The sequence below is a fragment of the Astatotilapia calliptera genome, chromosome 16, assembly GCF_964374335.1.
Source record: "Astatotilapia calliptera chromosome 16, fAstCal68.1, whole genome shotgun sequence".
NCBI lineage: Eukaryota > Metazoa > Chordata > Actinopteri > Cichliformes > Cichlidae > Astatotilapia > Astatotilapia calliptera.
Genome location: NC_137437.1, coordinates 12287340 through 12304297, shown reverse-complemented (window position 1 = coordinate 12304297; position 16958 = coordinate 12287340). Strand labels below are relative to the sequence as shown.

General features: G+C 37.9%; 1 protein-coding gene and 1 long non-coding RNA gene across 3 annotated transcripts; one reads left to right on the top strand and one right to left on the bottom strand.

Moving 5' to 3' along the window:
• Positions 1-132: 132 nt before the first annotated feature.
• On the bottom strand, positions 133-14258 carry LOC113007535 (CD209 antigen-like protein C). The gene is made up of 6 exons (XM_026144204.2): positions 14153-14258; positions 13918-14019; positions 13443-13589; positions 11331-11473; positions 2785-2888; positions 133-2125 (listed from the first exon to the last, which is right to left on the bottom strand). The coding sequence occupies exons 1-6, from the start codon at positions 14199-14201 to the stop codon at positions 1975-1977; spliced, it is 696 nt and encodes a 231-aa protein (XP_025999989.1). The 5' UTR covers positions 14202-14258; the 3' UTR covers positions 133-1974.
• Positions 5992-10115, top strand: LOC113007536 (uncharacterized). Of its 2 annotated transcripts, XR_003269922.2 has the most exons (4): positions 5992-6394; positions 6900-6938; positions 8698-8787; positions 9403-10115. It is a non-coding gene; the product is annotated as an uncharacterized LOC113007536 (long non-coding RNA). The 2 variants fall into 2 exon arrangements; XR_013902133.1 differs by having other exon boundaries at positions 8698-10115.
• Positions 14259-16958: the final 2700 nt, after the last annotated feature.

The window sequence follows — 16958 nt, the reverse complement described above, 5'->3', positions numbered from 1 at the left end:
AATTCACTCTTTTTACTTCTTAAGGAAAAACACTTTGATACAACCTTTGTCAGACTGTTCCGGTGGCCCACTCTTCCTCTTTTCATGGTGGAAAGAACAAACTTAATTAATTAAACCAAAGTGCACATAAGATGTGATTTACAGACTTGTGCTTAATCATTTATTAATCATAAACAATCAGCCCAGCTTTACTGCTTGCAACAACAAGCCAGAAAAAAAACCCCCACACAAAACAAAAACGCAATATCCCTGCATTGCAGCAAGTCACATGGTACAGTTGTAGCAAAAGTTTTGAGAATGACACAAATATTGGTTTTCACAAAGTTTGCTGCTTTTTGTTTTTATGATAGCAATTTGCTTATAATGCAAAACGTTTAGAAGAGTGATCAGATGAATTGAAAAGTCCTTCTTTGCCATGAAAATGAACTTAATCCCAAAAAACCCATTTCCACTGCATTTCATTGCTGCCATAAAAGGACCTGTTGACTGAGGACAATATCCTGACATCAGTATAACTACTAACATATTGTGACAACTTCTGATTATCCATAAACATATCAAATCAAATCACTTTTATTGTCACATCACATGTGCAGGTACATTGGTACAGCACATGTGAGTGAAATTCTTGTGTGCGAGCTTCACAAGCAACAGAGTTGTGCAAAATACAATAATGTAAACAAGCAAAATACAAGAATGGCTACATCTGAAACTAATAAATATATGTACAATATATAATAGTATATGCATTTCTGGATGTGTATATTAAATATTTTTCTACGTGTGTGTGTGTGTGTGTGTGTGTGTGTGTGTGTGTGTGTGTGTACACATATTTTACAAATTAAATAGAGTAAACAATGAATAGAATATATAAAATAAAATATACAGAGTTGAATATGTGCAAAACAGTGGCGTTACTGTACAGTATGGAGTGCATAGTGTTGAAGTTCCAGTAGTGAAGCTGAGGTGTCTATGACGTGTTCAGCAGTCTGATGGCCTGATGGAAAAAGCTGTCTCTCAGTCTGCTGGTACGGGACCGGATGCTGCAGAACCTCCTTCCTGAGGGAAGTAGTCTGAACAGTTTATGGCTGGGGTGACTGGAGTCCTTGATGATCCTCCCCGCTTTCCTCAGGCACCGCTTCCTGTAGATGTCTTGGAGGGAGGGAAGCTCACCTCCAATTATCCGTTCAGAGCACCGCACTACTCGCTGGAGAGCTTTGCGGTTGTAGGCGGTGCTGTTGCCATACCAGGTGGTGATGCATCCAGTGAGGATGCTCTCAATGGCACAGTGATAGAAGGTCCTGAGGATGCGGGGGCTCATGCCGAATCTTTTCAGTCTCCTGAGAAAGAAGAGGTGCTGCTGCGCCTTCTTCACTGTTTTGTTTGTGTGTACTGACCACGTAAGATCCTCAGCCAGGTGTACGCCAAGGAAACAGAAGCTGCTCACTCTCTCCACAGCAGCGCCGCTGATGGTGATGGGGGTGTGTACTTCTCTGCACCTCCGGAAGTCCACTATCAACTCCTTTGTCTTTGCGACGTTGAGGGTGAGATGGTTGTCTTGACACCAGTGGGTCAGGGCGCTGACCTCCTCCCTGTAAGCCGTCTCATCACTGTTGGTGATAAGACCCACCACTGTAGTGTCGTCCGCAAACTTCACAATGATGTTGGAGTTGTTAGTGGCCGTGCAGTCATGCATATGACTAATATGCAGTGAGCCAGAGAATCTGCTGTAGTTCTGCTTTGGCCACTGGTTCTCTTAAAATGTAAAATTAACTGATATATCAGCAGTTGGACCTCAGTTCATGTGCTAAATTATGTTTTCTTTTTTTACAACAGGAAGTAAATCTATTTATAAAAGTGAACAGTATATAGCTATAGCTACAACTCAGCACTGCAATGCTTTAGCTAAATAGGTATTCAGAGAGGAATAAAACAAAAAGAAAATAATAAATGATAAAGGATCAGGAGTGGGTATTATGGTATTTTTTCACAGACCCACGGCAGAAAATCCCTGCATGAAACATCATTCCACAAAGTGCTGTCAGATGTCCTGATATGAGCACAGTCCTCTTCACCCCACCGTGGGTCTCCACCGCCATTATCAGGTTGGCGATTTGCCCAGTACCTGACAGATCAGTGAGCACAATTATTATCTTTGAGAAAATAATTAGATCTGAAACATTTATAAAAGCAAGAAAAGGATGAAAAGATTTTTATAACATCAAAGATTACAGATGATAAAATAAGTTTCCTGGCTTGATTAATCCACTGAATTTATGGATCTACAAACTCTGTAGCTGTTAAGAACAAATTGCAACAAAATGCAAAACAAAACTTGGTGAAAAAAATAAGCTACTCTGTGTTTTTTGTTTGTTTGTTTGTGTTTCCCTGTCAGGAGATGATGGTAGTGTTGGCTGGTGTCTCCTATATGTGGTTTTATTTCTGTTATTCATTTTTAACTGTGTGGTTAACACATTTGACTTACACAAATAATATCCCCAGTTTAATTCCAGGAGACAATTACCCAGGTTAAAATCTGTGCTAAATCAAAACCCTGTGTTTTCACCTGCTGTGGTAACCCCATGGCAAATAAGGAAGCAGCTAAAACTACATTCTTCATTCTAAAATGCTTAGTTAATATCATGTATGACCACCATAAGGCTATCAAAATAAGTCAATTTTTATGATTTTCAGCGATTGACATCTAAGTCTATTAGTGAGTTTATTTGTGAGCAGCATGTATTATAAATATAATTAATATAATCTGCCAAAATGACAGCTTACTTCAGATTAAGAGGAGTTCCGTCTACCCATTTCCATTTTCCCTCTTCTTCTTTATCATGTAAACCAATCCAAGTCGATGTTTTGGTGAGCCTAGTAAGGAACTCCTGTTCAGAAAGAACAAAAACATGAATTCCCATTTGGGAATTTAGTTTATTTAGTTTATACATACATTTTAATGAAATTTGCAGATTGTCTTGGTGGAGTTTAATAAACTCAGCCGTCTGCTCTTTGCTCCCTAAAATATAACACTGGACACTGGAGTAAAATCTCTACCATCTCACACTTATGTTTAATCAGTTATCTGTTTGACGTTTATTTACAGCTATTTATAGCTGTGTGAAAACTTTCTCAGCCAAACTGATTTACTCACAAACAAAACACTGAAAAAAGCCAAACAATAACATTTTGAAGTTAAATAAGTGACTTATATATCATGTTTAACCTGAGTAGCGAAAGACCGCGGGGGTTTTGACAACAATGTGCTGTGAGTTCGCTGTTTTGGCCGGCTCTAGTGAGCCATTCATCTCCTCCTTTGGCCAGCTTATTATCCCTGCAGGGTACCTGATCACAGGCAGGGCATAGGTGTTGACAGCCCGGATCTTATTCTTACCTTTCAGCTGACTCCTCGGGACTTGCCTGGTACTTGGTGGTTGCAGCTTTCCTAGTGGTCTCCTTATGGTTCCCATTTGCCCTTGAGTACCCCAGGGACTTGTAGCTGGGGTACTCAAGGGCAATGTTGCTTTCTTGTAGTTTGATCCCTTCAGTTCTACTTTCCCTCCCTTCGTTATCATCCAACTACACTTCTCCAGTCCAAACAACATTCCGATGTCATTGCTGTGTATCCTTGTGGTGTGGATCAGTGAATCGATGTCACATTCACTCTTGGCATACAGCTTGATGTCATCCACGTAGAGGAGGTGGCTGACGATTGGCCCATTCCGTAGTCAGTATCCGTAGCCAATCTTGTCAGTGAACTCACTGAGCGGTTTCAGGCCTATGCAGAACAGCAGTGGAGACAATGCATCTCCTTGGTAGAACCTGCACTTGATGGTGACTTGTGCTATGGGCTTGAAGTTGGTCTCTAATGTATGGGCTCTAGTGTTGTACGCCACATACACATTGAGTTCCTGATGACGGCTCTTAGGGTCCTGTTGATTTTGTATAGTTCTAGGCATTCCAGGAACCCAGGTGTGGGGCATCTATCCAGGCAGCGCACAGGTTGCTGAGCCTAGTCTTGCTGTCTCAGACAACTGCTCGGTCTACCAGTAGCCTCCTTTCTGTGCCCCGCTCATATACTTGAAATGTGCAATTCACTTGTATTTTTATTTTTTATTCCTATTTATTCTATTTATCCCCTTCGTATATTTTATTTATATTGTCTCTGTATTTATATATATGTGTGTATGTGTGTATATATATATATATAATATTCTGTAACTCTGTAACTTCTGTCGGTGCTGTGCTTTTTTGGAAATCGAATTTCCCAGAGGAACCCACCCGAGGGATTAATAAAGTTCTATCTAATCTAATCTAATCTAATCTAATCTAATCTAATCTAATCTATAATGAACCATAGTTTACCCACTATGATGCTTGACAAAAGCTTCCATTTGGTACCAAGGCTAGGACCAGTCCCTTCTTGGGGTATTTGGGGATCAGGACTCTCCGGCCTTCAGTCATCCATTCAGAGTGTCTCTCATTGACTCAGTGAATACTCAGCCTCTTCAGCCAGTAGGTGTGGCCATGGTGAAGTCTGGTGCTGTCTAACTCTTCACTGTGATGATTACTAGACCATGTTCAGGGTCTGTGATAATCACTGCGATGGTTAAATCACAGTGATGGGTACTGGACTTCAGGGAGCAGCCCACTTCTCATCAGAATGTTCTGGTACCTCAACACCTGACGCAGGCCTTGTTAATCCGGTCATGTCCGAGCCTGTATGGCTCCATATTTATCTTTTTTCGCTCATGTCTGTGGTAAGCTATACCATTATACTACACACACACTAGACTTCTTCCACAGTATCCAGAGTGAGATGGAGTAACAGCTGTTTCAGGGTTTAATAATTGCTGGGACATAAAAATATGTATAGTATGTTTGTTTGCTTTGCTGTAAAATGTCAGTTTTTATAGTTTTTCTCCTGCTTTGACCCACCCTCTAGTTCTCATCTGAAGATGTATTTGCCAAAACAGCTCAATTGTAGTTAACAATTAAATTTACTATATAATCAATTATAACTGGCTGCAAAATAATTTCATATGTCAATTATTATAGGTCCGTCAGTATTTGGGAGCTGAATCTTCAGCCCTGCTGAAAGCCTAGATGGAAGCTTGTCAAGTAAAAGTGAAGAAAGGAGCATAAACGAGACGCGCAGCATACAGGAGACCGCAAAGCTGAGAGCAGAATTGATCAAATTAGGAGCTAAAATAAAAGACTGAAGTGATAGCTGTTTTTATTTTCAGCAATTTTCCATTTTTAAGGACAAAAGGTTTCAAACTTGTCCACGCTGTTACACCCCGGCCTAGGCAACCGGCGTGCAACGTATGAAAATAAAAATAAGAAAAAAAACACGAGAAAAAAACTAAAGCTCTCCACCAAAATCCCAAAACGAAGGTGTCTCAAACGAAAATATTAACAAACCCATTCACAGCTATTTACAACGGACTATTTATTTACAACAAAACACCAAACTATTTACAACACAGGGGAGATCGCGACCATGACCAACTGACACACAGGGCTTAAATACATAGAAGGAGCAATCAGGGAATGGACCACAGGAGGGAAACACAGCTGGGGCAAATTAGACCTGACGAGACAAGGAAACGTAACCTGAACACACTAAGGCTACGTTCACATTGCAGGTCTTAATGCTCAATTCAGATTTTTTGATCAAATCCGATTTTTTTGTCTGCTTGTTCACACTATAAATAAAATGCGACAGCAAACGCGCCAGTGTGAACGCTCAAAGCGGCCCGCATGCGCAAAAGAAGACGTCACACACAACGAACTCCGTTTATACCCTGAGCAAACAATATTGTTTGACTGATGACCGTTAATATAAAGACTTCCGACTTTACGTTTCCCAATTTTTGCTTTAAGTTATTTTGTTATTTACATAATAATGTAAATAACCTAATAATTATCCTTATTGCTGTTTTAGAGGAGCAGTGCTTCAAAGGATAGTTGCAGATTTCTGTCAGAATCTACACTGAAAAAAATGTTTTTTTGGCCCTGTAATTATTATTTCAATTAGCTATATAAATTTTACAAAAAAATACAAATTCAGTGCTATTAGTTTAAAATAGCAGTTTTTCTTGTAGTGCATTACTTGAGGATTGTTTGTAATTATGTGTCCTCAGTTTTGTATGTAAATTGAATCATTCGATCCAAGTAATATTCACTAAACCAATTCATTGGCTTAATTAGTTGATATTTCCAAGTAAAATGTAATGGAGTGACATCAGTGAATATGGCCACCTTCTCTGCATTCGGAGCATGACGTCAAAGCCCCTCCCCACATTTGAGCGGTCTTTCTTCAGACATACCATGGTTCACATTTCGACGGTTGGCAGACTTGACGGAAATGGGAAGAAGTAGAACCATGAATGTAAGTTTTAAGCGGAACAAACTTTGTACGTTCCTGTTGGCTCACCTACTTAAGTCAGTTTCTCCGCACTGAAAGAAGCTGCGCTAGCAAATAGTGTATTTTCCTGCTAGACTTGCTGACTAACTTTCCTGGCAGGAGGTATGTCCAGAATTTCCCACAGCACTTTACAGCTTAGATGGCCACCTAAACAACACACGCCTGCTGCCTTAACTAACCTCTTTGTGAATAAAACGACCACGGTCCAGTTTAAAATAATTGCTGCACAGCTGCCATGAGGTGTATTTTGAAAAATAACAAAACAAAAAACGATATACGCACTCGATTTCACTCAAGTCTTCATATTGACCTGTTTTAAATTTGCCACCGAACTAACATATGTAAAAAAAAAAAAAAAAAAAAAAAAAAAAATTTATATCAGTGTGCATCCTTGAGTTAGTAGAAATTAGTTGAAAAGCATATAGATAACCTTTTTTCTTTTTTTTTTCTTTTTTTTTTTTTTTTACAGAACATAGGACCTTCTGACTGCTAATTTGAACTCCACAAGGTAAGATCAAATTAGTAACGATTAGGTTTAACTTGTCACATAATTTGTCTGTTTAAGGTGCCACAACATGAGATGGATGTGTAAGATATGTAGCTTTGAGTCAGAGAAGAGGTTGGGATTGTTAAAACACTACAGACTAAAGCATGGAAATGGTGGTCGCAGCCAGTCAGTCCCTTGTCTTCACACTGATTGCCCTTGCTCGTTTAAAACATTTAATGCCCTTAAGACCCATTTGTCTCGACACCATGTGAAGATGGTCACACAAAGTGGACCTCTTTCATTTACTTGTCTACTTTGCTGCTCTGTTTTTTTTAATTCAGAGAAGCAGTATTTTGAGCATCTTAACAACCACTTAAGGAAGTTTGAAGTAGTTGCATGTGTCTTCAAAGACTGCAACTTCAGTACAAATATTTATTCCACCTTTGCTACACATAGACACAGAAAACACCAGTCACACACCCTTGAGGATTTTAAAACTGAAGTATTAAAAAGCAAACCTAATGAACCCATGTTTGCTCAGGATGAGACCTATGTGGAAGAGAGCTTAGAGCTTTGGGATGGGGAACCACAGGAGTTGTCTCAAGATATAAAAGAGAAATTTGGCCATCTATTTTTAAAGTTAGAAAGCATGTTCAATGTCCCAAACAAATGCATTGATGAAATAGTAGATGAGCTTCAGTTTATATCCACCTCTGCATCTGGTCCACTTTTAAGAGATGTGGTGGTGTCCACCTTGAAAAGCCATAACTGTGATCTGGATCCAGCCATTATCTCAGATTTAGTGAAAAATCTTTGTGAGACACACCCTATAAGTACTGCCTTGGGGACAGGTGGCCCTTTCACAACTTATTACAAGAGAAGAGAATTTATGAAGAAGCATTTTTCAGTTGTTGAACCAGAAGAACACATACTTGATAAAAAAAAAGGGCAAAACCTTCCAGTATGTCCCAATATTGCCCTCCTTGGTGCAGGTCCTAAGTAAGTCTTTTCAAGAAAACACATTTGAAGGTGAAAAAAAAACTAAAAATGACTTTAAGTACCAGACATTTCGTGATGGATCTCACTATCAAAACAACAAGTTTTTCTCTGTAGAGGAGAACAGAGTGAGTCTCATCCTGTACATTGATGACTTTGAAGTATGTAATCCTCTTGGGACATCTCGAAAAAAGCACAAAGTCACAGCTGTCTATTGGGTGTTGGGAAACATTCCGGTGCAGTTACGTTCCACATTGACATCAATCTACCTTGCAATTCTGTGTAAGGCTGAAGACACCAAGCAGTTTGGATTCCAGCGAGTTTTAGAGCCACTGTTAACAGATATCCAAAGCTTGGAGAAAGATGGTCTTTTTGTTCCAGCGTTAGGGAAAGGCATTAAAGGGACTGTGGTCAGTGTGGTGGCAGATAATTTGGGGGCGCACTCTGTGGCAGGATTTGTTGACTGGTTAATATTGTGATAGGAGGTACTGATATGTTGCAAAAAATTCATTTGCATGTCCAGTGATGAGGCAGAAAACTTTCCTCACTGGGCAGAGACAGTTTCTGGACCCACAGATTATGACATGCACTGGACTCTTGTCTTAACACACATCGTTGAGAAATTCATGTTAAGTTGTACACTTCACAATGTTAGAATGTAGCTGCAGGCTTACATTCTCCATGGGTAACTTTCTGTTTACATCTGTATGTGCTGTTATGTATGTATGTTACGTATGTTATGTTGTGTATTTTCTGCAATAAATTTTATTTTTGGGTTTAATAGCATCATGTCGATGGCAGAAGGGACATTATCATTCGTTGCTTAGTTGAGTATCTTGGAGAGAGTGGAGAGGAGCTGATCAAAGACCATCAGGTATCTGATGATCATAATGACTGTATTAAAATTGTCTAACCTTATAATCTGGTCTTCACTTGTGATGATATATTGAAGGTCAAAGATTCTCTACACTCGTGATGTTTTTTAAAAAAGACTCAAGATTAATATTTTCAATCAGGCTTTTAACTAATTTCTTAAATCTTTATGCTCTTACCCTTTATTTTTTAAATCATATTTAATCTTTATCTTATCTGCCTTAAACTTTAACTTGCCTTTTGTCTGGTTTTTTTCTGACTATTTAACGATCACTTATTAACTTTATTTTATGAGCAAAAGAGTATTTAATTTGATTATACCTTTATAACCTATTTTAATGATTTAATGGTTCTGGTCTACCAACACGCGTGCCGTCCCATGGACAGCTCCAGGCTGGATGGCCCCCAAAAGGGATTTTCTTTGTCTCAGGGTCAGCCTCTGTGAAGCACGTTCTGTAACTTTACGTATGAAAAGTGCCATATGAATATTGTTTGATTTGAGTATACTAAATTGAGTGTACCTCTTTTTTATTTTTACATTTTTTTTCTCTTAACCTTTTCTTTTACTTGGAATCTATTCTAGTTATTTCTAATTGTGGTTTGTTTGTTTTCACAGGAGGACGTCAGCCAAGAAGCATTGAAAGAGGACTGCAGTAATCACATGATGAAGATCGTAATCCATCCCAATGTGGCACAGGAAAACCAAGATCCTGTGAACGTGTCGGTCATCATTGAGGGGACAGAAATTCTGGAGGACTGCGGAAGTGTGACAAACGCTTGCCTCCTGCTCATGGGTGTCATCTATGCTGTCAACTTAAGTTACCCACTGAAACTGAAATATACGTTTGAGGTATTTCAGAAGCTGTTTCTTGAGCTTGACATCCTTAAAATGTCACCAAAGGTCCAGTCTCTCCACAAGAAACTTTTAGCGTGAGTGTTCCAGTGTTATTTGTGCTTTTGTCCAGTACAATTAATTTGTTTGCATTTTGTCTGTTTTCTGACAGTAATTTCAAATGTTGCTCAGTTTTATACAAGTTCTTTCTGTCCTGAACGTTCTGAGAATGTCTGCAAAGGTAGTGATTGCAACTGTTAATGGACAGAGTTGATGTATGTGTTCTGAAAGTTGATTAGAAGAAAGGGGACAGTGCACACTGAGTTTTTGAATAGCATGTTTTGTTTTGTTTTTGTATATGTGTATATGCTCTGTTTTGAAATTTGCGATCAAGAAGTTCTATGGCCATGTTTTTTGTGGTTATAATGTTATGTAGATATTTTAAATATATCTATGCCATTTCAACTGTGAAATAAAAGTGTCTCTTAAGCTGCAAATATTTGTTTTGGAAAATATTGATTTATTATTTAATAGAATAATAAGAATATTTATTCAATTCGATTAATATTAACTAGTACATTCATAATAAATATTACTTAATAATTACATAGAATATAACAAAGAAAAGATGAGTAAGAAACACAAAGAAATATCAGCAATGTTCACTTGGGTTTTGTAATTGGATGCAATGGTATTCTGAGTAAAAGTTACAACCTATAGATGAGTATTGCCAGTGCAATTTACTTGTGTATTTCACATAAAAAATAGATGGTTCTAGTAAGTAAATATTACTTAGAAATAGCCCGAGTAAAGATTACAAGCACTTTCTGTGTGGAAAAAGTTGCCTAGCTTTTTTTAAGTAAATGTCACTCCAATTTTTTTTCAGTGTACAGATTATACAGTACAAATAAAATGTTTACGTTGTCTTCCCAACAGTTTCACTGACATCTACACTGGATGGCTAGGAAGCGTTCGCGATGTCTTCTCGGGCGCTGATAATTGGCTTCAGTCTTGTGTCGGTGACGTAAAAGGCGGATTTAATGCGACTTGACCGTTCAAACAGCAGTCGCTTTCTAAAACATCGGATATGTATCGGATTCAGTACCACATACGAAAGTGACCCAGATCGGATTTGAAAATATCGGATTTGCGCCGTTCACACTGTCATAGCATGATCGGATATGGGTCGCATAGGGTCAAAAAAATCGGATTTGATGCGCTTTCGCCTGCAGTGTGAACGTAGCCTAAGATAACAACAGACCTTCAAAGTAAAACAGGAAACACATGACAGTCACGCAAAAACAAAACACCGACAACACCGAAACGTAACAACGCCTTAAACCTCATGTGTGTTTAATCTAGTAGTAGCAAATGTGTAAAAATAAGGGATTTATGAGGACACTGAATAAAAAATTGCTTCCTTGAAAACAACATTTACAATTTAGTATTGAATGAAAATAATCTATACAAAGTGTCTTTGAATGGCAAGGATGCATGTAGCACAGAGCCATTGCTCAGTGTCTGAGCGGCAGAACAGCAGAATCTTAGCTGGAAGCTCACAAAACCATTTCAACAACCACCACACCGCTAAAACTAGACATCTCACAAATTCCAAAAATGCAGGTTTCATCACACTCAGAAGTAATGAATGAGGGGTACGAATATGAATATTCATGTATAAACACAGTAAAACACATACATATGAACTGTACCTGTTCTTTAGCGCAATCAATAACCACCAGATCTGCTCCTCTGTATCTGCAGTCCCTTCTGGCTGCATCCCAGGAACCAGAGCTTCCAGAGAGGAGATAGCAGCTACAGCTGAAACGACTCCATCCTGCAGGACATTGTATAACTAGAAGAAATTAAAAACAAGTAATATTTCAGTAAGGTTAATGAAAAATATTTAATGAACCTTACAACAATGCTCATTTGATCTGTTTAATTAGATTTATCTATAGTTTATTCACCTCCTGACTTTTATATTTGTTTGCCTGTGTATATTTACTATGGTGACAGTTTTTGTACTTAATCTATTTTAGGGCTGCAACCAATATTTTAATAATCAGTTATTCCATTCAGTAATCAGATAAAAAGTACTTTTTTCTTATTAATGGGCAATAATAAATGTTCAAAAGAAAAAAATCACAGGTCTTTTAAAATGAACTCATCATCAGTTTATATTTTAGAAATTGCTGTTGCAACTCTTTCATGTATTTACAGGCCATATTAAAAAAAATTCTTAGATGCAAAAATAAATATATGATGTCAAGTGCAGTAGTGCCCAATGAAATAATACAGCCTAAACTAATCATTCCAAGGTTTTAAACATTATTAGGAGACAAAAAACAAACAAGCAAAAAGTATTTTATCTCCTGGATGACGTGTTTTTGTGTAAGTGTTTTTGTGCCTGTGTCTGTGTGCTTTAGTTTTCGAGTAAATGTGTTGTTGTAAGCCTTTAGAGGAGCATGTGGGAGTTGCAATGAAGAAAAGAGAGCATATCAATGTTCTGATATTTGCCTTGTGCATGTTTTTACTAGCCTACAAAAGAAAAAAAATTGAACAGAGTTTTTTTTTTATATTATTTGACTTCAAATCTGAAAATGACGTTACAAAAGCATCTTCTATTCACGTCAGAGTTAGCTAAATACATGGTTTTATGTTAGCCTCCCCCCACCTTAATGAAGAGGGTGAGCTCAGGCGGAGTGAAGAATGCATGTTTGGTCTTGGTTTGTTGCATCCAAAACAGCAGCACTTGTGGCTAAAACTTTACTGGGAACCTGCCAGGAGTCCTTAATGAAGCCAGCTGTTCAACAAACTCCACCATGAAAAAAAATTATTTGCAGCTGTTCTCATCTGACTTATTCGGTTTACACAGCAAAAATCTGCAATAAAGCTACATCCGACTAATAAAGGTAATAAAGTTAAAATATGCAGATGAACTGCTAGTTTAGCCTGATAGGATGGTTAGGTAGATTGCTTAAATCATCCTACTAATCTAAGGGTGAATCTAAGGTGCGGGGGTGGGGGGACATGGGGTGTACTAGAAAATATTTATTTCAAGTTTTTCCAAGCATTATCTTGCATATTTAGATTAATATCAAATATAAATAAATTAGATATTAATTCAGTTGTATTAATATTAAAAAAATACTTTTTTCCTTTTCTTCTATATTGATTATATATTACATATATCTATAGAAAAAGACAGCAGCCGACAGCCTGGTGGGTAATAAGCGAATGAATAATACAGAAAACAGAGATTGGAGACGGGAAACCGTTCTTGAAGTACAGAGAGAGATAGAGAGAGCGCTAGCTGTGCATGAAGTGTGATTTTAATAGTCGTGGAAGCAAAACAGCAAAATTCAGCTCGGTGAATTTTGGTTGGAGAGACAAAACCTGCAGCTCAGAATCAGCGCAAAAAGACGTAAACACAGCGCGGACCGGATGCATCAGGATCGCTAAGCTCCGACAGCGTGTCCGTCTGTTTTGTGAGCTTTAATCTGAGAATCTGGCGTTTCTGGCAAAACACAGTTATATTTAAAAGTCGATTCAGGATTTAATGAATTGATATCGCTTTATTCAAGCTACTCACCTCCCACTTCCACCTACACTTTCAACTAGACCACGGCCAATCAGAGAGGTCCCGGTGCAACCAAATATTTGCACTGAACGTGCAGCATACAGGAGACCACTGAACAATTTGGTCGCATTTGCGACCAAATTGGTCGCACTCTAGAGCCCTGATCATTTGTTTGGAAAATGAATCACTACATTTCCGAGAAAAACCTTTTAGAGACACAACAGCTCACACGAGGACTCACTCTGCTTTTTAAGCTCTTCAGTCTTTTTAGTCAGCAGATCTCGCTCCTCAGTCATGGAAGAAAGTTGGTTACTGACTGCAGAGATTTTTTTAGTCAGCAGGTTGCTCTTCTCAGTCCGTGCCGACATAAGTTCAGCTAAATTGTGGTCTGAAATAAAAGGAAATAACATTGATGCTTACATTGATTGTCACAAAAGATCTAAATAAAAAATATTTTAAAATTCTGACTGTAATTTTTGAAACATATTAATTATGTAAACCAGTTTTATGCTTGTACAAGTTATTGTTGCTGTGATCTTGTCGTCTTCAAGATAATTTCAAGAGGATCTTGAAATGGAAGAATCAAAAATTCCACATTGCATTCCAAATTTTTATTAAAAATTACATACATTAAATTACATTAAAAAATAGCTCTTAATCATTCACATGGTGACTGATGATCAGTAGAACAACTATCCATGAAAAATCCAACTCACAGAAGAAACTAAGTGTGATAAGTCCAACCAGCAATAAAACAGCGAGCAGGCTCAGGGAGAGAATAACACCCAAATAGAAACTTCTCCTAGAGCTCCTCTGACCTGAAAAGAAGACAAAAAGAAAAACAAACAAACAAACAAACAAACAAACAAACAAACAAACAAGAAACCCAAACAAATGTTCAGTAGTAATAACAGATGTTATAACCTCCTTGCTCTATCACTTCCCTTTTACCTGTGTAATTTGTTGAAGGTATTGCAGATATTGCCTCCATTGCATACATGGATTTGGATTGTTTCGGAGAGCTCAGCTCTGCAGCACAGGATGATTGAAGTGTGAAAGTCTCACTGGTTTCAGTTGATTCTCCTTTTAAATTCAGAGGAAGTTGCATATTTCAGTGGTTTGTGCATCTATGCAACCACTCAAACTTGATATGTTCTTAATTAAGCCGTATATACATGTGATAGTCATACGAACTCAAACTGCTTTTCATGGTTGTGTAAAAATATAATTTTGGTTAAGTGTAAGTAAAACAATGTATGAAAATGTGTGTGATTAATTTATTTGTAGAGATTAGTATTAGAAAGCACTGTGAATGCTTAAATTGAGTGGAAAGTTTCAATACAAGTACCAGGTCATTCATCATCAGAAATGGACAAATCGTCTCCATTAAACAGATTTGTAAAGGTCAGATGATACACAGTCCTGAGGAATAATTCCAGAACAACAAATAACACCAAGCAGATCATGGCTTTTAGATTATGAAAATCAATAAATTACTGCAGACCAAAACTAAAAGGGCAAAATAAGAAGTTCCTCACTAGAGCACCAGTGACAGTGTCACAAACTGAATTAGCAAACTCAGAAAATTAATTTAAAAAGACTATAGCAAATAAAGTAAGAGTAGGTTAATTCAACAAGCACCACAGACAGACTCGCGCACACACACACATAACTGAGCACGACCCTCAGTGAAAAAGGTGAAAATCAGCTTTTACTCTTATAATATGGTTAAAAAAAGAAAGTTGTAATTTAGAAACTACTGTGCTATATATTTGTGTGACATGTGTAGCTGTGAAGTATTTGCATAGCATAATTTCTATGACCATTTTTTGTTAGTAATATGTTCTTTCCCTCTCACTGAATGACAATAATATTAATATTTATTATTATTTCTTATTTATTTATTTATTATACTGCAGTGCCACACACACACACACACACACACATACACACACACACACACACACACACACACACACACACACACACACACACACACACACACACACACACACACACAAATAAATGTTTTATGTCATTTTTTATGTGTATGTGGTTTTAAGTTAGTAATTTCCACATTTCTATAGGGCTTGTAGAAACCAAGTTGAACATAAAAGACAATTTACATAAAATAATAAATGATTTTGGCCTGCAATGTATTTAGTATTTTGTACCCTGCCTCTTGAACTATGACAACTAGGATAAGCTAAAGCTCCTGAATTGGATAAGAAGGATTTTAAATGAATTTATTCCTAGGTCTGACAGATGGCAGCCAAAAACTGTAGTGTCTTTCTCCACTCTTAGTTGACTTTCTTACACAATAAAGCCAGCACTGACTACCGTGTGCAAAATGTTCTGCAATGTAATAGTTCTGCAATGTAATAGTTCTGCAATGTAATAGTTCTGCAATGTAATAGTTCTGCAATGTAATAGTTCTGCAATGTAAAACTAAAAATTTAGAAGAATAAGGAAGTATTACTGCTGTGGTCTTACCACTGTAAAATGCAACGGGCATTGTTGCACATGTCCAGAACACACGAGTCCAGAACAGAAGTCAAAAATTTTTCTGTTCAGTTTTGAAGATGACAATTCTTTATTTCCACAAAGATACAGAGCCCTGCAAGGGACATTGGAGAAAAAAAATATGAAGATGTACTTTGCGAGATCCCGCAAAAGTTTTGAGTTCATGCACCTCCAGGTCAGAATTGAAAACTTAGAAATAACCACAGCGATGGAGGCCACACACCCATGTGAGAGATTCATAAGTTTTTATTTTGAGCTTGGACTAAATTATAAAAACATTAACATGGTGCTTGGCAGTAGACCCAGCATGCATGTGTGAGTGAGAGATAAAGGGAACGTAGGAAGTGAGAGAGTGGGAGTAGATAAAGTATAGTGAGAGATGAGAGCAGGGCCAGGTTGAGGGAACGGAGAGGCTTGCAGGAAGAAAGACGAGAGAGAATCAGAATCAGAATCAGAAACTTTATTGTCATTGTCATGAGAACAACGAAATTAAGAATGGTCCCCGATCATTGCATCATCCCTAGCAATATCAAAATATAAATAAAACAATAAAATTCAATAAATAAAATAGATAGAATACTTAAAATACTAATAAGATATAACAGTAAAACATTCACATACATTCCCACACACATGCTTCAGACCGTGCATAGATTAACACAAGAGTGGCGTGATGGACATTTTTTTGTAGTATTCAGATGTGTTATTGCAGTTGGATAACAGCTGTGTTTGAGTCTCTTAGTCCTTGCTCTGATTGCCCTGTACCGTCTGCCTGAGGGCAACAGTTCGAACAGGGAGTGGCCAGGATGTGAGGTGTCTTTTATGATGTTTTGGGCCTTTTTAAAACAGTGGGCGTTGTGTAGAACTTCCAGTGTGGGGAGAGGGCAGCCAGTGATCTTTTGGGCGGTGTTAATGATCCCTTGGAGTGCTTTCCTCTGAGCCCCTGTGCAGCTAGTGTACCAGATGCATATGCAGTAAGTTAGAACACTCTCAATGGTGGCTCTGTAGAAGGACACCAGCAGTCTCTGTGTGATGTTATTCCTCCTGAGAATTCTCAGGAAGTACAGTCTCTGTTGGGCCTTTTTCAGCAGCTCGGAGGTGTTCACACTCCAGGAAAGGTTCTCCTCTATATTGACTCCCAGGAAGCGGAAGCTTGCCACCCTTTCTACACAGTCCCCATTTATGAATAGTGGTTGGATCTCTGCCTTTTTCCTTCTGAAGTCTATTATGAGTT

Excerpts from the sequence above, each read along its gene's own strand:
- LOC113007535 (XM_026144204.2), bottom strand. The coding sequence starts at position 14,201 with ATGTATGCAATGGAGGCAATATCTGCAATACCTTCAACAAATTACACA. Across the intron at positions 11,474-13,442 it reads TGAAGAGCTTAAAAAGCAGA|TTATACAATGTCCTGCAGGA; the intron begins GTGAGTCCTCGT and ends AATTTCTTCTAG. Across the intron at positions 2,126-2,784 it reads GGAACTCCTCTTAATCTGAA|GTACTGGGCAAATCGCCAAC; the intron begins GTAAGCTGTCAT and ends CTGATCTGTCAG.